This window comes from Eubalaena glacialis, chromosome 4, assembly GCF_028564815.1.
Source record: "Eubalaena glacialis isolate mEubGla1 chromosome 4, mEubGla1.1.hap2.+ XY, whole genome shotgun sequence".
Lineage (NCBI taxonomy): Eukaryota > Metazoa > Chordata > Mammalia > Artiodactyla > Balaenidae > Eubalaena > Eubalaena glacialis.
Genome location: NC_083719.1, coordinates 81,870,045 through 81,897,027, shown reverse-complemented (window position 1 = coordinate 81,897,027; position 26,983 = coordinate 81,870,045). Strand labels below are relative to the sequence as shown.

At 36.0% G+C, this 26,983-nt stretch overlaps 1 protein-coding gene across 2 annotated transcripts; it reads right to left on the bottom strand.

The window, feature by feature from the left end:
- Positions 1-26,960, bottom strand: FAM174A (family with sequence similarity 174 member A). Of its 2 annotated transcripts, XM_061188018.1 has the most exons (3): positions 26,350-26,960; positions 12,297-12,431; positions 1-527 (listed from the first exon to the last, which is right to left on the bottom strand). In XM_061188018.1, the coding sequence occupies exons 1-3, from the start codon at positions 26,787-26,789 to the stop codon at positions 524-526; spliced, it is 579 nt and encodes a 192-aa protein (XP_061044001.1). In that variant the 5' UTR covers positions 26,790-26,960; the 3' UTR covers positions 1-523. The 2 variants fall into 2 exon arrangements, with proteins under 2 accessions (XP_061044001.1, XP_061044002.1); XM_061188019.1 differs by lacking the exon at positions 1-527 and having other exon boundaries at positions 12,293-12,431.
- Positions 26,961-26,983: the final 23 nt, after the last annotated feature.

The window sequence follows — 26,983 nt, the reverse complement described above, 5'->3', positions numbered from 1 at the left end:
CTCAGACATTTTTAATATTCAAAAAACCCAAATGCAAAGTAATAAATTTGGCTTCTTTTCCCCACAAAAATGGGAAATACATCTTGGTAAAGAAATTTTTAAATTATTTTTACACACCAGTTGTTTGTTGGGATTTATAGTTCCAGGAAAAAAAAAACACAAAAAACCTTAACCGGCCAAAAAAAAAAAAAATTAACTGATTAGTATGTAAACAGTTTACAATAATAAGGTAAGCAAGAAAGAAAAACTGATCAGAAAATACCGTGCTTTAAAGTAATTTTCAGATTTCTATTATGGTACAATTTATTCCCAACAACTCTGAGCCCATTAAGAGCACTTCTACACAGAGAAATACATAACAAAATGATACAGTATTTATTGCAACAAGAAATTAATTAAAGGTTATCATAATATATGTAACTTAAATACCCCCCCATTGATAAAGTGGCTTTTTATTCCTTAAACATAGAAATTCTGCTCTTCATTGTAGAAAGATGAAGTCCTCTCATCAAAAGGCACATTTTTATCTGCAAGGAAAAAAAAAATGCTATAAATGCCCATCCTGGAACAAATTTAAACACATTTAAAAATATTCCCAAAGATTTGAAATGACAGGAGATAATGAAAGTATTTAAGGAAATGATAATGAATGGCACCAATAAAACACGTGATTACTTTGTCTATATTAATTATATCAGATACTATTCTTCAAATTATAATTCTAACTTTTTCAAAGGAATTTTATATATAATTATTGTGGGTAATTAAAGGCTATTTCATAGTCATACTAAAGTTATATCCTTATATAATATTCATAAACAACTTTAGTTGACTTAAGTATGCAATGTAGTTATTTATGTACAGTTTCTATAAACACAATTATTAACTGATCCTATGTCTAAACCTTCAGAAACGAGGATTAATTGAAGCTGCAGGCCTGGAAGTATATTCAATGAAACGAATAAAAAATGCTTTTAATATTTATAATACAGTTACAAAATTTATCCATACAGAAGATAAAGTTTTCTCTAAACTATCTAATGGCCAAATTTGCCCATTTTCTTACCTTATTGACTAGTTTATGGTAATATGAGGTTATATTTTCATCACATATTTTTATAGACTTTAATTCTAATTATACATCAGGCTTTACTGCTACTTAATCCAATCCATAGATTCCAAGAAACTTCTGCTAATAAGAGCCATTACAACCAAAAGCACTTAGTCCAACCAAAGCCAAAGGTGTGCAGATTTTACTAACTTAATAAATCGTCCTTTATAATCATCATTAACATATAGAACTTCACTGGAGATACCTATGAGAATGAGTAATACTCTCTTCCAACTTATTGTTTTGTCTGAATCTTTAGTAAGCAATCTATAATAGATCTCTAGATGATTAGATTATTACAAGCTAATGAGATTCTAATAAATTTTAATTTGAGGGTAAATTTAAGCTTTTCAAAAATATATATTGAAGGTCATTAAAAAACCTGCTACTTATGAACAATAATTCCTCGGAATTCATGCCTACATTTAGTGACCCCCAACTCCAAACCCAACATTTCTCTTTTGCCAGTTGCCAAATTTAACCTTCAGAAAATACTCTGAATAGCCAGAGTGACATATTATAAGCTGTCTGCTCAATATTTGTTATCTCCTTTTTGTTTGCTAATAAAAATACTGATTTTTTTGTGAGCAAAGTAGGGTGGCAGTCTGTTGGGGGGAAGGGGACCGTTCTGAGAAATTTTGATTTCCTGATAAAGAGACAGATGTGGCTTGGGTTCTTGCCTCTCACTATTTTGTTTTCTGGAATACAGATGTGATGGCTAAAATGGAAGCAGCCATATAACCACTATAAAACAAACATCAGAAAAGATTTGGGAAAACTGCATAGATGTAGAGATCCTGTAATCCAACTGCCATTGAATGGATGCCAGGAGTCAACTCCTGCAGACTTCTTATGATAGGAGAAAGACTTTTGAGTCTCTGTAATTCTAGGTTCTCTACTACTTGTAGCAAGAAATAGACAATCTAACTAACAGAAGCAGAAAGTAGAATGGTGGTTACCAGGGACTGAGGGGAAAGGGAAATGGGGAATTGCTACTCAAAGGGTATGAAGTTTCAATTATGCAAGATGAATAAGTTCTAGAGACCTGTTAAATAACATTGCACCTAAGGTTAACAATAGTGTATTACGTAACTAAAAATTTGAGAGGGTAGATGTCATGTTAAATATTTTTACCACATGTTTTTCTATGAGGTAAAGCAAGTCTGTAGTCTTAATACATTTTATGGAAACCTCAGTTTGAGTATTTTTCAAGCTTCAAGAATGTTCTGTCTCTACACATTATGCAATGATACAATAAAAAAAGACATTTTCAAGGACAAACTAAGAGCTAACTGGGAAAATCTTAAACTATCAAAATGGCTATTAAACCAAATCAAGTTTGAAAGGAAAAACTGTCCTAGTGTAGTCAAGAGTATTGTTATTCTTTGTTCATTTAAAAACATTTGCAAATATTAGATTACTGGAGTTTTTTTTCTCCCTGGTCCTTTTAAAGAAGAGATAATGTCTTTGGATTTTAAAGAATGAACACTATCCGAGAATGCTGGGAAAGGTTAATGCCTTAATAATTGTGTTTAGGACTTTTTCTGTCCATAAACTTGAGGTCCTTGTCCCTGTACTGTCCTGCAACCCCATTCACATAAATCAACCTTACAGGTGGCTATGCTCTGCGTCCCACGCCCAGCTATCCCACTATATACCTCAGAGAGTCTGCAATCCAGACTGTCACAGCAGAATATAAATCCTGAACCAAAGCAGTAAGTAAACATTTTATTAATAGATCAACTGCTATATGAACAGAAACTTGTGATTCAACTGTTCTGTAAGTTTCCATTTGACAGAATTAGTTTAGATAAGATCAGTCAAACACTTTTGCGCTAGGTCTGTACTGTCCAACACAATAGCAATCTGGCAATTTAAATTAAAATTTCAATTAGCTAAAACCCAATAAAATTAAACATTCAGTTCCTCAGTCACACTAGTCAAATTTCAAATGTTGAAGAGCCACATATGGCTAGCGGCTATCAAATTAGACAGGGCAACTCTAGACCATGTGCTGAGATGAGAAAACAGCATTACCAAACTGAATTTAATGTTACATATCATTTGTTGAAATAATATACAAATTATTCATGTTCTTAACCAATAACGACACTGTGATGATGAATGGAGCAAGGCAAATTTTCTTCTAAGGCTCAATGTCCACAAAAAAGTAAAATATACAAAACACCCCAAAACCCGACATGAAGGTTCTCTTTTATTACCTGTTTAAATGATGACAAAGACAGCATAGTTCCCTTTAAATGGGTAAACTACAGACTATCCTACTAGTAACACACACTGGACATCCTTAAATACCAATTTCTGTCTAAAATAAGCATTAGTACTTTGACATATTCCTATACATATTCTATTTACTTTGAATAACCTTAGTGTTTATTCTGATAAAATGTTATGCTCCACATTGAAAGTAGTGATTTAGAAATTAGAACTATTTTCAAATTGATAACTGTTTGAATAAGATCTTCTTAATGAGAGTTTCTGGTTAACACACTTATATCAAATCTGCTTCCTGACTATGATATGCCGATGTTAATAACCAGAAAATACTTTGTGGCCAAGTAACATTGAGCACAAATGTAATGAACACATACAATACAATATTAAATTTAATGAAGCAGAATGGAAGTAGCTAAAAAGCAAATATAGAGTTTTTTAAATTACATACTTGGCAGAAATCACTAGAATAGCCTTGAAGTGATAGCAGTACTAGCTTTTAGAAGCTGCTACCAAGATTGTCAAAATGTCCTTTAGTGTACATCAATATAAAATAATAATAGTAACTTTACTGTTCAGCAGAAATCAAACAGAATAACAAGGTATTTTTTCCACTTGTTTTGTGTTGTAAAGCACTGTTTTAAACTGCGTTTTTGAGACTGCTTATGAGTATTTATTTCCAACATTTTTTTTTAAGAAAAATGAAGGTAATTTTTAGTTAATATACAGCTGTCTCTGATTACTCATCGGTTTTTCTATCTGAGAGAGCTAAAACGTCCTACACAATTGTTAAAGAATTGATATTTGGTTTTCAGTTTTATAATTCCTTTGCACAAAATGTTTCAGTAACCAAAGAAATTACCTCTAATATACAAAATTAGGATATCAATAGCAAATTCAAGAGAAGTCATATTAACTAAACTGCTTGAGCTATTTTTTTCCACATACCTACAAATTTTCCCAATTTGACTGTATTAACCTCAATGCTTAAATCTAGTGGTAAGGATGGTTAACTCCTCAATATCCATTCAACCCCAGATAATAATTCTGAACTAATCATGGTACTTCCATTTTTCTTGCAAGGGTTTAGTTTAGGAATGATCACATAACCAATGATATGAAAATCAAAAACAAAAACAAAACTCTGTTAAACAGAGTTTCTGGGGAAACTATTCTCATTCCTAAAAAGGAGACACAAGATACCTGGTCCCTAACTTCCACTGAAAATTACTATTCTGGGCATGATTATAGGAACTGCTAGCACCATCCTATTATTGGCCTCAAAATGAAGCCCGCACGTGAAGATGGTCAGAGTCAAGGGGATCACGAAGGACAGAAGCCAGAGCCCTGATGTACTGTGCTTGGAGTTGGCCCTACTTGTTATATCTTATTACATGAAATAATAAACTTCCTTCAGGAAATTTAGGTTAAACCATATACTAGCAGTTTCATATGGTTCAATCTAATGCAAAGAAAAAGTTAAAAATAAGTACTCCAAATTCTAGCCACCAACAATTACTATTAAAATTTTTATGTACTAAAAGCCACATTAAAAACACCCCTCTCAGAAAGAGCTGACTACAAAAGGATAGTTTTATACTGTGATTAAATTGTAAGCAAGGAAATTAATTTACCTCTCTGGAAATGACTTGCTTCCCGTTATTTTGTGGATAGAATTTGGAAAATGAAGATGAACTAATTTTAGAAAGCACTTAAACAATGAAAGAACCATCAGTAAGACATGATCCAACAAGAATCACCAGCAGTTATACTGTAGACTAATATGATTCTGCACTGCAGTTGGCAAGGCAGGCAAATCATAATATTTATATTCCTAATTTTGGGGGTCCCCATTTGAAAAATGAATAATAGCGAGTGCTTGTATAGAAGACAGAATGAACAGACTTTAGAATTATTCTTTTTATGGGTATAAATCAAATAAATATTTGAAAAATGAAATGAGATTGCAGCAGGAAGAGAAGCCTAGATTACTTAAACTCTCTGAGCCTCAGTTTTTCTATCTTTAAAGTGAGAGCAATAGAAACTACCCTGCAAGATGGTCTTGATGATTTCATTGTTAAGGAGCCTAGCACAGTGTCTGGTACATCCTGCACTAAGGCAGGTATTTACTATTAAGTGATTATTATAATTACACCTATTATAGTTCTGCTATCCCACTGTGTCCAGGTTTCCCCCTGGCTCAGTGATAGGACCCCTGCTTGATTTTATCCCTCTTAAGACATTCTCTCTACCACTGTCATACATTCCCTTGCTTTTTTCTACCATTTATATGACTGCTCTGGGAAGCCCCTGCTGAAAATCCTCTTTCAGGGCCTACAAAGACCTTGTGATACACTCTCCATATAAGTATTGATTTTTCCCTTTTATTGAGAGCAACAAATGGCATTAACCATAATTATCAGCTGTTATTAAAGTGAGTTACAATAGGATCTATACAGACAGTCCCCAACTTATGATGGTTTGACTTAACGATTTTGTTTTTGACTTTATCATGGTGTGAAAATAATATGCATTCAGTTGAAACCATACTTCAAATTTTGAATTATGATCTTTTCTCCGGCTAGTATGATCTTTTCTCTTTTGTGATGTGGGGCAGTGGCAGGGAACCATGGTTCCCAATCAGCCATGCGATCACAAGGGTAAACAAATGATACACTTAAAACCATTTTGTACTCATACAACCAATCTGTTTTTCACTTTCAGTGCAGTACTCAATAAATTACATGAGATATTCAACACTTTATTATAAAATAGGCTTTGTGTTAGATGATTTTGCCCAACTATAGGCTGATATAAGTGCTCTGAGCACATTTAAGGTAGGCCAGGCTAAGCTATGATGTTCAGTTAAGTTTGGTACATTAAATGCATTTCCGACTTACGATATCATCAATTTACACTGGCTTTATCAGGACATATCCCCATTGTAAGTCGAGGAAGATCTGTGCATCTTTCCCACAAGATAAATTTGAAATGTTGAATAAATTGATGGCATAATGCATGTTTAATATCTAATACCAACACTGGAAGATCAGAGAAAGTCCTGCCCATTGAATCTACTTCAAATGAAGTAATAGAGTTTGGACTGTATATCTCAACAGAAAATAATCTCTAAGTTACAGAAGGTAATAGGAATACAAACACACCTCTATCCACACTTCTCTGAAACTTCTGTCCATTACTAGAAAAGAAATGAGTCCACCTTCCTCAAAGTGAGAGACAGAAAAAGAGGTCCATGTGTGCATAGACCTTGAAAAAAAATCACAGTAGAGATCTAAAATCAGTGTAGGTGTTATTTAATGCTGTTTGAAGAAGAAAATAAAAGGGGAATAGAAAAACTGGTCTTTGCTTCTTGGCACCCTGAAATATCCATCTTATTGCTCATTTTAAAAGGTGCAAAAGTAGGTCGGGCTTAGAGAAGAGCATTACCTCTGGTTTTAGCAAGGTCAAAAAACAATAATCGGGAATCTTAAGTCTAGCTCAGACTTCTTTGTTCTGTATTTCTGGCCTATGTATGTATATCTATTGTTAACTACGTGAGGCTGGGCATTTTGTCCATTTTTGTTCACCACTGTATCCCCAGAGCTTAGTAGAGTGCCTGGGGATACATGGCAGACAGTCTATCATTGTTCTTAGTGAAAAAATGAATCCATCCAATTTGCTATGTCCTCTGGGATATCATAGGCACCTCCAATATTCATGGTTAAAACTGACCTCACACCCTTTGATAATAATCCCACTCCTATAAATTTACCCTGAGCATACACCTCCAACAATACAAAAATATGTATGTGCAGGTTTATTCATTGCAGTATAATTTGTAATTGCAAAATCACTGAAAACTACCTAAACATCAGAGCATAGGCAATTAATTCAATAAATCATGATACATACACAACATGGAGTACTATGTACCTGTGAAAAATAAAATCTCTATGAACTTATGTAGCATGACTTACAGGAGATACTATTAAGCGCAACCAAAAAATATAAAAGAATATACACTATATGCTACCTCTTGTGTAAGAAAGAAGAGAAACATAAGAAATAACATATTCCAACCACCTTTTATCAAAAGAACCACAGGAGGACAAACCAGAAAATAATGAAGTCAATTATCTACAATGGGTGAGATGGGAAGAATGGAGTGGAAGGGATACGAGGGAGTGCTACTTCTCTGAGTGTACCAGAGAGTGAGTGGGTGTATATTCTTAAAATTTTTTGGTATAGTTTTTACTTTTGGAAGCATGTTAGTGTTTTTCATATTAAAAAAAAACAACAATAAAAATGGGAAGGACAGAATAAATCTAAAACAGAAGCAAGCAAATGACTTAAATTATATTTCAAATGACTATTACAACCACATAGAAGAAGGGAGAAGAAAAAGAACTAAGCCAAATTACTTACTGTATCTGACTACCCTCAGTCCTGGGCAGGATGAGGCTCTGAGGAGAAAACTGCAAACAAATCCTAAACTCTTCTTGGTAGGTTTGTTTATTGTAGTGTTCTAGGCAAAGCAATTCTGAAACTATATTAGTTTTATTATAAGACTGAGCAAAGAAGTAAACATGTTGATGCTGCTGGGAGCCAGGATGTTGCAGGGAGACATTCTTAACACAATGAACAAGAAAAATGCCACTATGGAAAAGGAAGAAGGCAAGAAAGAACCCCGTGGGGATAGACTGGAATGGTAGAATGGGAGGTGTGAAGTAATAATATCTAAAATATGCACATATATGCAAATATGCATGTATAAGTGTGCACAAGTGTGTGTGTGTGTGTGTGCGTGCGTGTGCGCTTATGTATACATTTCATAAGCTTGTCTGCTGACAGGGCCAAGAAGCAAGGACGCCCAGTAACAAAGAGCTCACCTAGTACCCAAAGGAACTAGGCCTCCTTGGAGAAATGGTTGATTTCATGGCTGTAGCAGGGTAGGTACAAAATGAGCCTGGAACACCTTGTTAGGCCAAAGTGTAAGGAAATGCTTAAAAAAAAAAAGGGAGCAAGTCACAAGGGCACAGAAGCCAGCTTGAAGAGGCTCCCACTGGCAAGTACATCAGTGAATTATAAACCTTTGAAAAAAGAGAAAATCATGATTCCATAATGTCAATAAGTAGACAGATAGGTAAGTAGATAGATAGATAGATACTTAGATAGGCACACAGATAGGTAGAAAAAGAAGAAATGAGGGTAAGCTCTTGCTTACAGTACAGCGTCCATGCTGAATGGTAAATATGGAGGAAATGTTGTGGTTGGAAAATCATTATTTTGCAACTATCACAGTGAAGATTAGATCAGGCAAGAATCACAACAAATGGGTACTAAACCTAGGGGGAAATTTTGATGATAAGCAAAATATTTTCGTGATTTTAAAATGTCTCTTTATTAGTTGCAAAGGGGAAAAAAACAATGCATACTAGAGAAATTAGACAAAACCTTGAAGAGGTACATCACAATTACCACTGCTACTGAAGAACAAATGGACACTGTGTGTCTCCAGATACAATATCCTGAGAAGGATGTAGAAAGATCTACGTAGTATTTCCACCAAGAATGCATACTCTGAATCTAATTATGAGGAAATACCAGAACATCACTTAAATATAAAATGAGAGGGATGCATTCTTCCGTATCTATATTATGAGAGTGAAAGAGAGAACACAAGAGAACAAATAAAGTAAAATGTTAAGGAAAGGTGATTCTAGATAAAAAGTTTAGGATACTCTTTGTACTATTTTTATTCCTATAACTTTTCTGTAGATTTGAAATTATTCCCAGACAAAAAGGTTTTTCTTTTTAAGTAACGTATGAACATATGCTCTTTGAAGAAAAAAAATCAAATAACATAGAGGTATATCGAAGGAAAAGTAAAAATGAAAATGAACTGTCAACCCCCCAATCTCACCTCTTCCCCACTAGAAGCTAAGCTTCACAAAGTCAGGATTTAAAAAATTTTTCTTTTCTATTCTGTTGCTTTAATGTGTTCCAAGCACCTAGACTAGTGCCAGGCATTAAATAGTTGCTGTATAAACTAGCTGCTACATCATTCATTTATTGGATGAATGAATGAATGAATAGGTAAGTACACTTAACAATGTGCTGTTCTCCTTACTTAATCTAGACATATGTAAGTTAAAGTTTATTCTAAGTTTTTTAAGTAAATGGTATCATAATACTAAAAAATTCAAGCTGATTTCACTATCAATTATCATTGATAATTATCATTATCATTACTCCCAAAACTTGCTTCTCCATTATTACCATTTCTCTCTCTTTCACCCCCCAAACACAATACCTAAATCTTGTTGATAATACCTTTCAAAGCCTCTTGAATAATTCACTCCTCTCTACTTCTCTTGCTATCACCTAGCACAGGCCACCCCATGTACGTGTACCATCTAACGGGTCTTCTTCCTGGTCACCTTACTCCTTATCTTACTCTTCTCCAATTTATGCACAGTAATCTTCGAACTATAGCTTTGATTGTTTTCCCTGTCTTAAAATTTTCCAAGTGGCTCTTTGTAACCTGTAGAATAATTTCTAACTGATTAACATGGATCACAGCCTGCCTTCTGATTCTTTGTTCTGCCTTACCCTCTTCCTTTTGCATTCAAAGCTCAAAAATCATTCATCCACCCATTCATTTATTTCACACATATTAATATAGCATATATTTAACTTCTTTGAATTTCTTGAATACACTATACTATACTCTTTTGCTTCTGGTACTTTGTGACTGCAGTTCTGTCTCCAACTCCTGCCCCTGTATCCACCTTTCATTTAGCTAATTTTTACTCATGTCTCAAGTCTCAGTTTACATGTCACTTCCAAGAGGCTTTTCTGGACCATTTGTTTTTGGTTAAACGTTCTGTGCCCCCACTATATGTTCTCACACCACCCTATTCTTATTCTTTCTCTGTTTATGTAACTCTGATTAATGTCTAGCTCCCTAATGGAATGCAAGATTCATGAGAAGCAGGGCATAAGAGAGGGATAAATATGGGAGAAAGGTCTGTGATGAAGCAAGATACAGAATAAAAGATGGCTACAGGTAACTATATCTCATGGAAACTATCCCCTTCTTTATGCCCCTCCTACCCTCCCTAGTTCTGTCCCTCTTCATCACTCCTAGGCCACTTTCCCCACTACTACAACACAGATCTCGTTATCTGATTACATATACTCCAGTCAAGCAGTATCAATAGTTCTCCAATGATAGCAGGACAATACCAAACTCCTTAAAAGACTACAAAATTCTTCCTATTTTCCTAAAAAAAAAAAAAACCTTGCCCATCCCCATGACTTGTCACAGCTGATCCCCCAGGTATAACACCTTGCATGTATAAATACATGTGCACACACAACAGACTGCATTCCAGACATTTTCTGCTGCTTGCATTTGAACAACTATCATTTTTCACAACTACTAAGCTCTGGGTGGTTGCTGCTGACTGTCAAGCACACTTAAAATAGACAAACTGGGCTTCAAGTTCAGTTCCTCTTTGGAAACAACCCCGACTTCCTAAGTCAACAGCTTCCCTTTTTGTGTTCCCTTTCTGTGTGTGTACAGAAGAGGTGCCTCGTATGCATTTAGCTTTTTAAAATACTACAAATACCACACTTTTTAAATACTATAAAAACTTTGCTGAAAATTAAAGGAAAATAATTATATAAAAAGTGAGACTTTACCCCCCATCCTCCTCAATGAGCACCTTCCGTAGGGTGAGCCCAAGATGAGAGAAATGGTGAGGTGTTCCCTCAGTCTCAGTTCCCAGCTGTATTTCACAATTATTCTTACTGTCCTTCTAGCGTGTAAAGATAAGTATCTATTACACACAGTGGCTCCTAAATGCATGCGAGCAACGTCATCTGGTTCACACCTAAAGAAGCAGTCAACAACTGGCAATATTAGACTTAATGGGCATTGTACAATACTTTATAGGCAATTTAAGGCCTTTCAGGGGGTATATTTGAATGTTCTACATAAACTTTAGAATATTCTAAATAAAAACATTTTTATGTATTCTATTCATGTTTATTTTCACTAAGAGACTGAATCCCTAATGAACAAATACAGTTGTTTTGTTCATGTTTATATATCAGGTCTCTAATACTATTTTATGGCATTTTATGAATGTATTTTTATTAAATGAATGAATTACCAGCAACTAAAAGCTCATATGTATTTGATTTAATAGCCCAATTTTTGTTGTCTTTTTTTTAACCCCCAGATTTCTGTACTCTTTCTATATGTACCTGATTCTGGACTCCAGTTTTCCTTCAACCAACTAATTCCTCCTCTATTCCAACATGTCTTTCCCTATTGAGTGGAACCTTTATTGCCTCCTTTCCTCATTCCATTTGCATTGAAACTAGTCTATATCCATCTAACTTTGTTTATCCAAACCTTTTAGGAAAGGTCTTAACACTCAGTGAGAATAGATCTGAGAATAGACATTATGGCCACACTGTCAGACCACTGACCATTAGTCCCACAATTCTGCTGAAAACACTGTTTACAAATAGAATAACCCAGACTAAAACCAAAATATTTTCAGAATGCAAAAAGAAAATCAAGTTTACTAACCTCCCTCCCTCCCTCCCTCCCTCCCTCCCTCACACACACACACACACACACACACACACACACACACACACACAGAGAATTATTATGCAGCAGTTAAAAGGACCAAGCTCTTCAAGGAGATCTACAATAATGATTTCCTTGGGGGATGATATTCTATTGTTTACATCTCTTTTAGCAAAGCAATGCGAATGTGAGCTATTGGTTGGGTAGCACAAAGAACTTCATTAAACAGAACTGAAAATAATCATTTAGGATACAAACTGTTAAATGAAATTCTACTTTATTTTTTCAGTTTACTTGTCAAAGTACCTCCTGACTCATGGAATTAAACTGCTCAACACTTACCTTCGAGGATGATTGGCATCAAACAATGTGTTATCATCATCCTCATCATCTTGTTCTAAAGGTGTCAATTCCATGTTTTCTATGTTAGTGTCCAACACTCCATATCTCCTAGTCTTTCGGTTTCTTCTTCTCATCCTATTAAATAGAACATATTAATGAATAAAAATTATTTGAATATGGTATAGATGATCTTTATACTTACTTGTAAACTAAAAATAAATTATCCCAGTTTCTGACATTGGAGGCATTCAATATCAGAATGGTTACATTTCAGAAATGAAACCAATTTACCACCTAGGATTATTAATTAAACAAAAGCTACTCCTGTATGTTTGTGTGCCATCCATTTCTTCTGTCTGACATACTTGCTTCTCTTTCTGTCAACTTATAATGTTGACAGATAATCCCTCAAGTCTTAGTTCTGGTACAATATTTTTACTGAAGGATTATGTTCCAGCCTTTTTCCCATCTCCTCCATGCCTTCTTACCACCATGCAGTGTTAGGTACTTTCTGCCCCACTATGAAACTGTATGTATATATGCACTCAAATTCTAGACTAGGTAGTGTACACTCCTGGCTGCATATCAGAATCACCTAGGGTATTTTAAAAAGCTCCTTACTTGGGCCGTATCGCCATACAATTAAATTATAATTTCCAGGGATAGGAACTAGGCATCAGTAGCTTATTAACGTTCTACAAGTGTCTCCAATGTACTGAAAGCCACTATCCTAGATCAATGGTTCTTGAAGTGTGGTTCTCTGGATCGGCAGAATGAGAGTCATCTAGGGGCTTATTAGAAATGCAAATCCTCATGCCCACCCGGACCTAGTGAGTAAGAAACTTTGAATTTGGGGCCCAGAAACCAGTGTTTGAACAACCACTCCTTGTGAGTTTGATGCAAACTAAAGTTTGAGAACTACTGTTCTAGAGGAGAGAAAATATTTTAATATTTAACTATTATCTGTATATATATGAAGGCGTCTCATGATTTAGAACCCTACTGTCTCCTTCTCTCTCAAATAACTTGTTCTTTTCCTTCAAATTATTTATCTCAATTTGCATTTATGTGTGCTATGTATGTATTTATTTGAGTGTTTATTTGCCTGTCTCTCCCACTAAGTTGCATGAGGGGAGAAGCCATGCCTATCATGTTCACCACTGTATTGCTACTTTGTAGCACAGTGTCTGATTAAGATTCTCCTTAAATATTTGTTGAGGGTCTGAGTGACATCATATTCTAGTTCAGTGATCCAAATCTGACCCTGAAATCAATGCCTAAATCACCTCCAACGTAACAACCTCAACTCTACACACAGAAAAATGTTTCACACAAGTATCTATGGGAGTTTAAAAACAAAACAGAAGACAGCAAGTAATAACAAAATAAGTTTACTTAAATTCTGATTCACTTTGCATGACGTAATAAGTGTGATAAGAAATACTACAACTATAGCACCAAGTATAGAGTAATACGAGCCTCTGTAAAAATGATAGTGGGGACCCCTAGGAGACAAACTGTCCCGTGTGTGTATATATATTTGAGTCTTACTAAGAAATATTTGAGTCTTACTAAGCATCAGGCATTGTGCTAGCTTCTGGGTATAAAGTACCTGGCTGATCAAAATTTACAAAATATTACTAACTTTAGGCAAAAACTGAGATAATTTCCACTAATCACTGCCTAAAAATCTATTCTATATGCCCACCCAAAGATGGTAGAAAAGGAAACCGAGGTTTAAGTATAGTATTTAAAGCTACAAATATAACCAGTGAAAGAGTTAATACTAATAACTGGCAAAAATGAGGTAGAACTGGTGATGGTATGAAGTATAAGCCTATCTTTATATAGTAAAAAATTACATGTGTTTAGGTTGTTAAATTTACAAGTATATATATGTGTGCATGTTTCTATGTATTGAATATGTGTGTATGCTCATAAACATACATATACACACATACCTTATGTAGACCAGAAATCTAAACTTTTTTCTGTAAAGGATCAGACAGTAAATATTTTAGGCACTGTACATCACATATGGTCTCTGTCACACATTCATCTTAACTTCTTCAGTTATTATTTTGATTTTTTACAACGCTTTAAAAATGTAAGACACATTCTTGGCTCATAGGCCTTAGAAAAGCAGGTCAGCAGACTGGATATGGCTTATGGGTCAGTTTGCCAATCTCTGATTTAGACTTATGAAAGTAATTCACAGAAGAACTAAGAACAGAAATGATGGAAGTACTGACACTGGAAGTAGGAATAGAAAGGTACAGGGGAATTATAGTTCACTATTGGTCTTTTTGAACCACATGATTTAATAACATTTGCACGCACTGCTTTGATTTTAAAAAGTGAATACATAAGAATGAGTGAAGCCACTTGGCAGCTTAAGTTAAGAATATTCAGAGTCATAATTTCTTCTCTTCCCTTTTGCCAGTCTGTTGCTCAGTTTTCTAAACCATATGGCTTTCCAAACATTCTGGCATTTTTCAGTCATGTGAAATTATTTTTGGAAATAAACTAGATTCCTTCAGGTCACATATTACATATCAAATAGTCAATATGTTAATAACCAGGTCATTGTCAGTCACAGGATACCTTGCCAAGTCTTTAAAAAGGAAATGATATGAACATAGAGTTTAAGGACTTTTGACATTTATCTCAGCTGACACTCTTCTCCACTTCCAAGGTCATCATCATACCTTGAATGATTTTCCAATCTTTCAATGAGTGGCTAATCTAATCTGCCCAATAACACTGTTTTCTCTTTCTGTTTAAACATTTGATTGCATTGGTGTGAGCACTTTATTATTTATTTCAGCTTCTACTGTCTTTTAACGTGTATATAAATACCACCTTCTGAATCCAAACTCTTTAATAAGAACTTACTTCATATGCAAAGACTGTGCACCCTCAGGCACCAAATAAATAGGGGAACGCAGTTCAGTTAAAATGAATTTAGTATTTTAGTAAACGTCACTAATTCATACAAGAATAAGTCAAATAAAAAACTACATATTGTTAAATAGAATTTAAACTTGAAATGCAACTTCCCTAAGAATGTCTTTCCTAAGTCCAAGGATATAGGCGGTGATGGTTACATGGTCATGACAGCTTTATGGCCATAAAAACATCAAATATAATAAAACACATCCATATGCAGTGATTTTTCTCAGGGAAAGCCAGAAACACTTATAACGCTTTAAAATTATTGGGCTGATTCAATGAACCGCCTACTTAAAATACTAATAAACATTAAGTGAAAAATACAATACACATAAAAATATACTGAAACTTTAAGTAAAAAGGCTACTTCCATTTTTTAATATGCAGTGTACATTATTTTTAAACAAAGGAGAGGAGGATTTAAAATTCATGCAATTTTAACAGCTATGGCTCTTTTCCTACAAACTAATGTTTTCATTAAGCTCATGATGCCCAATTTGTCCATGTATGTTAATAACTACATACATATAATCATAGATATGCACAGTTTTCTACCAGACATAGTAAACGCATAACTGCAACCTGAAAAAAAATTTTCTTGGCTCTTCAGTTAACAAAAAAATTGGGACTTTATCTATACATGTGTAGAGAGGAAAATATGGAAGCCTAAGAAGGCAAAAGAAAATAGCAATATGGTTTATTATTATATTGATTTATATTCATTCATCACATGGCAATCACAGGTAAATGATCTTGATCAGATACCTTCCAGGTATTCAAGTTATTATTCAAATAGCTGTCTAAAATAGATGCAGATTCCTCTATGTTCCATTATACTCAGGTCGGTAAGAATTATTTCTGTTTAAATAACACATAAAAGCTACAGTAGAAAAATAAAACTAAATTACTAAAGTAAGGTTGATAAAATTTTATGTAAAAATGTATGACGCCACATAAAATAAACACAACAGAATAAAACTCCCTTTCATTTTACTACTCTGTGAAAGGGAGAAAACCAATCAATGTAACCTGCTGTAACTCGCTGTACCGATCTGATTTTCTTGTTTTAACTGAATGCCTGTAGGGTATTATTAAGTAAGGAATTATATAAGTAATATTATTCCTTAATTTCTTCTATTATGCATTCAAAACTGACTGAGGAATATAGTATTTAGTGTATATTTTACAGACATACACTCTCCTATATGATTAGGCATCATGATAAAGCAGAGTAAATCTTAATAAAGGTATGACTAATGATACAGAATTTGTTTGCCTTGACTTTTTTTGGCAAGAGAAGTGAATTACTGATCAAGAATGGTTTTGGAACTCATTTTTTTTTGCACTGAGACATAACTAAATAAAAATTGGTGAGCCACAATTTTAGTTGTCTATGATTTTCATGAAGAAATTCAACCCAATATATAACACACAGTAAAAATTATTTTATCTGAAATCTCTCTCATCTTCATCTCCCATTCACCAAACCTAATCCATCACTGAAATGTCACATTTTTCAAGAAGCAGACACCAGTAAGAGACGAGTATGTTATGAGTTGAATTGTGTCCCCTGAAAATTCATATGTTGAAATCCTAATCCTTAGTTGCTCAGAATGTGATGTTGTTTGAAAATAGGGTCTTCACAGAGTCAGTCAAGTTAAAATGAAGTCATTAGAATGAGCCCTACTCCAACATGACCAGTGTCCTTATAAAAAGATGAAATTTGGAGACAGATATGGATACAGAGAGAACACCAAGCGAACATGAAGATGACCCATCTAAAAGCCAAGGAGAGGGACCTGGAACAGAACCTTCTCTGTATTAGTCTGCTCAGTTTGTCATAACAAAATACCATAGTCTTGATGGCTTAAACAACAGAAATTTATTTATCACCATTCTTACGGCTGGGAAGTCCAAGATAAAGGTACCTGCAAGATAGGTTTCATTCTGAGGCGTCTTCCCTTGGCTTGTAGGCAGCTGTCATTTCACTGTGTGCTCACAGGATCTCTTCTTTGGGTGTAAAGGAAGAGAAAGAGAGCAATCTGGAGTCTTCTCCTTTTCTTATAAGGGATCAGCCCTATTAGATGAGGGCACCTCCCCTATGACCTCATTTAACCTTTTTCGCCTCCTCACGGGCTTTATCTTCAAGTACAGTCACATATGAATTTGGGGGGGGGGGGACGTAAACATTCAGTCCAGAACACTCCCTCATAACTCTCAGAAGAAACCGACACTGCCAATACCTTGATTTCGAATGTCTAGCCTCCGAAACTGTGACGTGATAAAATTTTAAGTTCACCTAGATTGTGGTACTTTGTTATAGCAGCCCTGGCAAACTAATACAGTATGCAGAAGATTTATCAGGGGAAAGGCTTCTGAAGGATAAAGAGGGAGGGAGCTGGAGATGAGGAGGAAATCCTACAGAGGGTGATACAGGTCTGACACCTGTGAGAGTAGAAAGGAAGGATGACAGGATAGGAACAGCAGTACCAGTGCAATGCAATTCTGAGAAAGTTTTGACCAGACCAATGGTATGTCCTTAAGCAAAGGCTGCCTATTAGAGAAGGGAGTCCTCTGTCAGTCACGATGACCAGATTTGGCTACATTCAATCATTGGCTGGAAGCAGGTCTAGGAATCATGGCACTGGCATGGATGCTGTGACAGATCCAAAGCTGTGGAAGCTAGAGGCTATCCCCACAGCAGGGCCTCTTAAAGGGAGGTTTGATCAGTGTGCCTCCATGGCTGCCACAATCACAAAGTCCAATTGACTGAACTTCCTGAGAATCACTGAAGTTCGCTTACAGTGCTTACCACTGCTACTATCTATTGCCTTAATTATTAAAATAGCTTTATAACTGTCTACCTCTGTCTACTCTGGTCACTCACCAATCTCCCCTCTAAAATTACCACTGGTTTCCTACTGCTTGGCAGTAAATGATTCTGTAATAAGGCCTATAAAGTTCAACACAGGATGGCTCATACTTTTCTCTCTAGCCTTACCTTGCTCTATGACTCTACATTCTACTTCACTTTCTATACTCCATTGACAAAGCCTTCCCTCATTCCCTCATAATAGCTATGCTTTCTCTGACATTGGCCACCACAATATTGCTGTGGTACTGCCTATTCATTTTACAAGGAAGCCTTCCCTAATCTACCCAGCTGGGTCACAAGCACCTATTACTGGCTTCCATACCACCCATGCACATATCCTTTGAAGAACTTATCAAAGATGTACTTGCACACTTATTTTTGTAACTTTTTATCTTCCCTATTAGACCATTAATTTCATGGGAACAGGAAATAGATCTGTTCTTATCACTCTGCCTACAGCACACAAGGACTGGCATAAAGCATATGCCTAATAAATATCTGTTAAATTATTTAACTGAAATATTCAGATTCACAATAGATCTTGCATTTTCTCTGTATAACAAAGACACCTACAATTTTATATGCAAATCACCACCTCTGGTATAAGAGAAGCCTGAAAGAACACCATCTCCAGAACCATACCACAGCAAAACCTAAGGGATCTAGCCAATTTTTAAATTGTAATTTGGATAATAGCCCTCTGGCTCAGGACACACACACACACACACACACACACACAGTGCTAGAATAATTAAGCATATTAAACATGCATTCACTCCAGGACCTCTAAGATACTCATTTGGGATGTTTTAGGTAGATTAGCCTATCTGTTTTAGCCCAGGTGATTCTCATATGCCATCTCAATTAGAACCACCAATATTCAACTTGTATCCTGTGCTGTGGAGTTTCATTTTTATCTTTTGGGTATGTAAATTTACCATATTGTAACATGTAGTTATTCTTCATTTACACACTAAATAATTGAAGTTTATCCTTTCAAAAGCCAAACTATTGTTTTTCTTTTAAAATCTCAGCATTCTACATGGAGCCATATCCAACACTAGAGCTATCCATGCCTTAATATATAGGATAAAATGAGTTAATTCTACTCTTTTTGATCTCTCAAGGATCATTGTAATTATACCACTTTAATGTAAAGCAATGGTGCTGTCATGAGTTATTGACCTCAAGTTGACAGACTACTGAGCTTTTGAATCTTTTTGGCTTCTTTTCATAATTATTCTTGGGTCCTCTCTATTGGCTTATAAGTTACCAGGCTCTGTCACTATCACAAGCTTGACCAAGTGCAGCACTAAATAGAATATTCCCCAGCAAGGTATCCTGCCACTCTTCATCTCCCGTAACATGTTCACTGCTAATACCTAAAAGTTAAAAAAGAAAAGATCAAATGCATGTTTATCTATGTTTAGGTTATTGCAATGTTGCTTTCTCTGATAGACCCCTTTTCTAAACAAGCTCCTTGTAATTCAGCATGTACGATCAGTTCTTGTGTTTAGATTTGTCTCCCATTTGATGGTATTCTGGTGGATACCCCCAGGTGAAGTAAACCTTAAGTAAATGTCATATAGCTTAGCTATGAAGTATCCTACATGAAGGTGCACAGCACATAGCTCCCTTGTCATCTTTCCTCTTTGTCTTTATAAAGATTCCCTAGTGTTCTCTTTTAGGCCCTAGAATTTGGGATGTGAAGACTGATAATCCTCCTGACCTCCACCTCTAACAGTTCAGCATGGGTTTATTCCCCAACCAACTTTAAAGTCTTATTTACAAACCAGCGCCTCTGATTCATCCCGCCTCACCTTTGACTGGCTCTATGACCAACACTCTAGCAGATTTCTCTTACAACCTCCTTTTTTCCCCTTGCTCCCACCCCATCTCTAGCCTTGTCAGACCTAACCTCTTGCTGATTACAGTTTAAGAGGTCAGATACCACAGAGTGTGGTATGGGGGAAATACAGTTTTTACAGAAAATACTGTAAAACCCCCCAAATATATTACAATAGCAATTCTAGATACAGAAAAATTTCACTAAGAATGTTACTATTTACCGAGTGTGCACATGTGTCAGGCATTGAGCTAAGCAGCTGGCAAGCATTACCTGATGTAATCCTCACAACAATCCTAATGATTCAAAGTAATTCTAACCAACGTCCAAAATTAGCTACCAAACAGTCTTCTGATCCCTTACACAATGATCTTACATTATACCAGTCTGGATATATTGTTTTAAGTGAATTGCATTTTCTGGTTCATCCTTTCATGGTAAAAAGTAATGACTTGGTAGCTACTTACAATAATAAGTACATTTATGATCTTCTGGTTAGGCCATCTCTTAGTTTTGATCACTGTAACAGTATCTGCTTTTTGTTTATCCTAAAGGAAACTCTCTTCTGCCTTAACAGTACCATGATTTTGGTTAGACAGCAATTGAGCCCAGCCCTAAGAGATACACAATGATCATAATAATTGGTGCAACCAATCATGAAAATATAATTTCCCTTTTGCCAGTCATTGTCTAGGGCTAAGTAGATGAAGCAGTTCAGACAAATGAGATAGAAGGGGTGAACTCAAGTAGTGGGGCTTCTGGGAAAGATTTTTCTCCTTGATAAAAAAAGAACATAGGAAGAGAAGGCTTCTGTTTTCAGGCCCCCTTCCTTCTTTCCTATTTGAGATACCATTGTGTGGGAACATAATGCTTAAAGCTGAGGGAGCCATCCCATGGTGAGACAGGGATAGAAAAAGCCAGACCCTTGATAATCTCACAAAGTCGCTGAACTAAGCCTGAGCCTGCTCATATTCATGATAAGAAACAACTACAAAACATGTCCTTATGTTAAAGTCACGTTTAATTGGATATTCTATTACTCACAGGTAAAAACCTCCTAACTGATAAGGGCATTGAGCATCCTAGCTTCTCTGAGTTAGGTTACCAGTGTTCCATCACCTACTTGTATGTTTCCTTATGATTCTCTTCATTTTAAGAATCTGGATTTAAAGGTGGCCCACATGATAACTTGTCCAACTACTTCTTTACATAGTCCACATTCAGCACCATTCTATAAACACTTCCCAACCACTGTGTCATACACGCAAATGGTTTACTGATGTGCCAAAACAAAGATCTCCTTAGCCCTTTGGAATAGCTAACAGGGTCCAAGGTAGACAGAGATCAGGGCAAATAGTCTCAAGCATTTACCCGACATGAATATCAATTTCTAAGTGTGGCATGGCACAAAAAAGGTTGGGGAGCACTACCCTGGCCCAAATTCCCCAACAAATAACCTCATTACTTTTATCTCCCAGAACTGCACATGATAAATACTGCTTAAATACAGAAAACCCTATTATCATATGTAGAAGAACAGACTAAAGAGATAGCTTTAGAAGCACGAAATCATCAGTGTGAAACTTTTGAAAATTGTAAATCACTATAGAATTTAAGGAATCTTTCATTCAATTACAAATAAATAAATAAATAAATAAATAAACAGAAGCACTCTCAGAAGCCTAGATTTTGTCCTTATTATAAGAGAAAACGGAAAAGATCCATGGAAGAGATCAGAAAAGAGTGATAAGAAAAATAATAATCATTATCACTAGTAAAATTCATTGAGCAGTTATTATGTGCCAGGAACTGTGCTAAGTACTTTGTATAGGTCCTTGAAACAATCCTTTCTGGTAAATACTATCATTTTCTCTATTTTACAAAACCTGAGCTGAACTTTAGAGCTGCTATGTAACTTACCCAAGAGTACACAGCTCTTGGGATTAGAACTCAGAAAGTCTGACTTCCCATAAGACTATACTGAAAAGGGGTTAAAATAGTAAAAAGGAACAGAAGCCAATAGAGGAAAATTACTCAAGAATTAAATGATTGGTAACAAATGCAGTAGAGCTATTCAGAATAAAGACACTTTTGGTAGAATAAAGAACATTTGGTAGCTTGGAGGTGATTAGTGACCTTATAGACTGCTGGTCAAATTGCATGACACTTCTTGAGCCACTCATAGGGACTGGCGTTTTAAACTGCTAGGCTAAAAAATATCTAGCAAGGTGGGTATGAATAGTTTATATTCCTCCTTGATTCCTAGAGCAAAGATGGATCAGGGAGGTGTAAATATGTTGTTTTGGTGACGGTATTCCTTTCCTTTTTGCACCCATATTCCTTTATTGGTAGTATCTCTACCACAATAAACAGTCTGGTGAGATGATAATTAAGATTCCCACCACCTCTGCCAATAGATAGACTTAATTTATTTCTCCTTCCATGGAATTTGATTCCTAAGCTGAGGGACAAAGAGACTGAAAACTACTGCATATCTATACAATGGTATGTTCCTGCAAAGAAACCTGTGTGGTATTTTGATGTCTTGTCTCCTAAGCTGACTTAGTTTCTGCCTGTTCCCAGAACTGATTCTCCAGTTTCTCTTTGACTTTCTGAGATCTCAACATTCTTCCAGTAAATCCCCATTAGTTTAAGTTAGCCAGGCTTGTTCTATGTGTTTAACTAAAATAGTAACTGACAGAAGCAGTAATCTAATATTCCTTTAATATTAGAATGAAGCATGAAAGGAAAAGTGTACAGGAGGAGAAAGATGGGGAATGTTATTTCTTTTGAAAAACGTAATAAAATAACTGTTTTCCCTACCCAAACATTTATTTTCTTAGTCTAATCAAACTTAGTTCATATACTAAATGTCTGAGTGCAAACACTGTACTTAGCCTTGGATAAAAAATGATAAGTAAATAGCCTTTGTTCTCATGTTTTTGAGTCTTCCCCAGACTCACACTGGTCCCCGAGAAGAACTAAGAACACTCATTCATTAGGCAACTACTTACTCAGGGCCTACCCTATTTTGTACATAATGTTCAGCACTGGGGATATAATAGAGAATGAGACAGACAATGAGCCTCTTCTCAGAAAGACTATGTATTAATCTTAGGAAGCCTACTCTGTTCCTTCTCTCTATATATATTTCAATTTCTACAGAGAGAATCTAACTGTTCTTTGGAATATTTCCAGACTCAAAGGGGAAGTTATCTCTAGTTACACATTCATTATAACTGAATTAGATTAAAGCAAAACAATATGGACATTTCATGGAGTTCATGTACTTTACAAGTAAAATATTTTCAGTGTTTTCACATATCAGTTAATGAAATGATGATTTTGGCCCATTCTTCCCCTTGGCACAAATAAATAATGCTGCTGTGTTGTCACAACTATTTTGGAAGTTGGGGGGTCAAAATCGGCATTCACCAAAATGAATAGTTTTCATCCCATAATCTGGAAGCAAAAAGCATAAGTTCTGAACAAGCTTTGGACATCAGGTGGCCAACTAAATTTAGGACTTGGACTAAATGAATGTACTAGATGCTGGCTAAAGAGTCCAGTGTTTCTTAGCCATAGGTTCAGAATTTGGCTGTTAACACACAATATTAGTGAGTCATCCAACAGAATCAGACTGAAAAGACTGTACCCTTCCGAGCTTTACAGAAATGAAGATAGAAAATCAATGGCGATAAACAATTATATATAAGATTATACATAAGGTGGAAGCAAAATGAAAAAAGATCATCCTCAAAAAGTTATCATCAGACCCATTATTTATATGTGTATGAAACATAATACTTAGGATACTCTGGATATTTATAAGAAATACACAGACAGCATTAACTAACAATTATATAGTGGGAAAAGTAATTACTGCTTCAATTTTCTTCTAATATTTCTTTATATCAAGAAGAAAGTCTCAGTTTGGTGGTAATATGTCTGTAACACCTCATTTTCTAACTTCCTCTTTAACAGAAAGTGGGCCTGGATTTGCTAGGTTTTGTGAACCAACAGTATATAACTCAAATAATATTGTTTCCACCAGTGGTTCTCAAATGTTTTGATCTTAAAATTCCTTTACGTTCTTAAAAATTATTCAGGACCCCAAAGAGCTTATAAATATGTGGATTATATATATATATCAATTATGTGGATTATTAATATGCTAATTAAACCTAAGAAAACTTTAAAATATCATTTGCTTTTTAAAATTAGAATAAATCCACTACATAGTTTTTTGTGAAAAAACATAGTTTTTTGTGAAAAATATATTATCAAAAAGAAAACAGAAAAAGGTGAAAATTGGCATAGATTTAGATTTTTTCAAATCCCTTTAATGTCTGGCTTAAATGGATAGAACTAGATAGAAAATGAAAAGAGAGAAAACAGAAAACAGCTAGATTTTCATATCTGCTTCTGCCTTCAATCATTTGCAATGTGTTGTTTGGTTGAAGGATATAAAGAAAATCCAGGTTCATGCAGATATGAGCTTGGAAAAGGGAGGTGCATTTTAATAGCGTTTTCAGATACTGGTGTTTATGCTATTTTGATAGTACACCAAAACTCAACAAGAGGTAGTTTCTTAAAAGCTAGTTGCAATGTGCAATTTGAAACTGTATCAATGAACTTCTTGTGCCCTATAAACTTAGAATGTATTATATTGAAAATAGTTTTGATCGTGCAGATCCCCTGAAGAGGTCTCAGAGAACCCTCCCACCCTCCAGGGTTCCCTGGACCGCATGTCTACCACTGGCTTACATTGTACTTCTTCAATCAGTTACTTAAGTCAAGGGATGTTGGTTTTCTGTTCACAAAATAATAAATAGATATGTTTAAAAGGAAACTTTCAGTTTAAATAAATCCATTTAAAGAAATATATGAAATAGTAGAGGGTAGGCAGTTACACGAAAAAATGTGAAATAGTTTAGAAAACAAACCAGTGCATTCCTATAAACCTACCCTCTACTGTATTTATACAGGAGGAAACTACACAGTGCTTCCTCAGCCCTTCTCTTGGCTGGCTCCTTCCAACAGTGAGGTCTTGGCTCTGCATGTCAGCTCTTCAGAGAGGTGGTCCCCAACTAACCCAGTTAAAGAGGCTTTATTATAGATTTTCCAAATCAGTCTTACTACACAGTTGAAATATTTTAATATCATGATTGATGCCATAAAATAACTTTACTTCAGTAACAATGGAATGTATCAAGTGGAAGTTACTTACAACAGTAACAAATGTCACTAATTGAATTATATAATTCCTTTTCTACTTGATAAGGCATTAAGAGGAGTAGAAAAATAAGTGACAGTCTTCTACTTTTACTCATAACCTGGTATAACATAAAGACCTGGTCTACTTCATCAAAAGGTTGATCATAGATTAGGACACAGACATCACGTTAATGGGAAAAAAATTCAAACAAAGCAAACAATGGATTTTACAATCATAGATGGTCATTAGGCTCCATGGGACACAAATTAAACCACTTTACTCTTCTAGGTCAGTTTCATCATATGTAAAGTGAAAGATGTCATTTACATGTCCATATCTGTACCAAATCTGAAATTTAAGTAATTCTATAATCTAACATTCTGTAGTAAGAATAGGCTCAAAAAACTATTCATTTGTAAGTTTAAACTTTTGAATGACTTAGATTTATAGATGAATTCACTTTGCAAAGGTTTTTTGTGTGTAAGATATCAAATTTATCCATTTACTAATTCAAATTTTTATAAATTTAAAATCAGGATAGGATAGTTAGGATATTAAACATATGTACCAATATTAAAACAGGATCATATTTATGACATTCACCCCCCCACCCCCGCATAGGTATCAGTTTTCCATCTTATCATGCAACCGGTAACACTTTGCATTGAAACATTTAGTGCCATGCAAAATGAATGCTAGATGTTTCTAATAGGGACTATGACAAAGATTGAATCATACAAAATTGTCAGTATTCCCGGTTAAAAAAGGTGGAATGTAAGAAATTTCATATGGTACAACCGAATTACTAAGGTGGTGGGTTAAAAGTCAACACTAAGAAACTACTGCTAAAAGAACTTTTCTTCTTTTACATTTTATAAAATAAAGTATCCAGATAATAAGGTCATTCTGCATTATTATTAATTTACTCAAATAAAGATTGATTTAGAGGTTCGGTACTAATTTATAATTTATAAATGAAAGGGAGCAACTACTTGCTGGTTTAAATACTCCCAAAGGTACCACAGGCTTTTAAGACATTCATCCTCACAGTCTCTCACTCAGGCAGGCACCCATGATACTGGGGGTGGGAAGAGGGCAACTCCAGGTCAAAAGATAGCCCATTTCAGGCCTGCGAAGGAGGCTCATCGAGGCTTCGCCTTACCTGACCGTCCTGACGACGAAGTACACCAGCACCGCGCCACTCACCACCATCAACACGGTCAGGGCTCGTTGGGTCATGGGCTTGTCGTCGGGGTTGGGGCTCACAGCGAGGACGCCACCCACTGGGCCTTCTTCTCCCGCCTTCCCGCCTGGGTCTTCTGCTGCAAGCCCCGCCCCGGGAGTGCTGCTATTGACGCCCTCGGCGCCCCGTGGTCCCTCGGCTTCGGCCGGAGCGCGGCCCGGGGACTGGGCAGCTGTGGGGCCGGGCGGCAAAGGTGGCAGGGTTCGCGGCCCACGGGCCGGACGCCTGGGATCCGGCATGGCCTCGGCCGCCTGCAGCAGTACCTCCAAGGGCCCTCTCAACTCAGGCAGCAGTAGCAACAGCAGGAGGGCGGAGGCGAGCAGGTGGCTGAGGCAGCAGCTACAGTGCGTCGCCTTCATTTTCCCCGGACCGCCCTCTCACCACGTGGGAGCTGCCGGGCCCGCCGCCCTGGCTCCAGGTGGGACCATGGGCGCAGTGAAGAACGAAGGGTGACCAAATCCCGGGCTAAGACCCGGCCACAGCAGGTGGCAGAAGCGTCATCGGCTGCAGCTGCCGGGAGAACCGGAAGTTCGTACATCTCAGCAGCCACTGC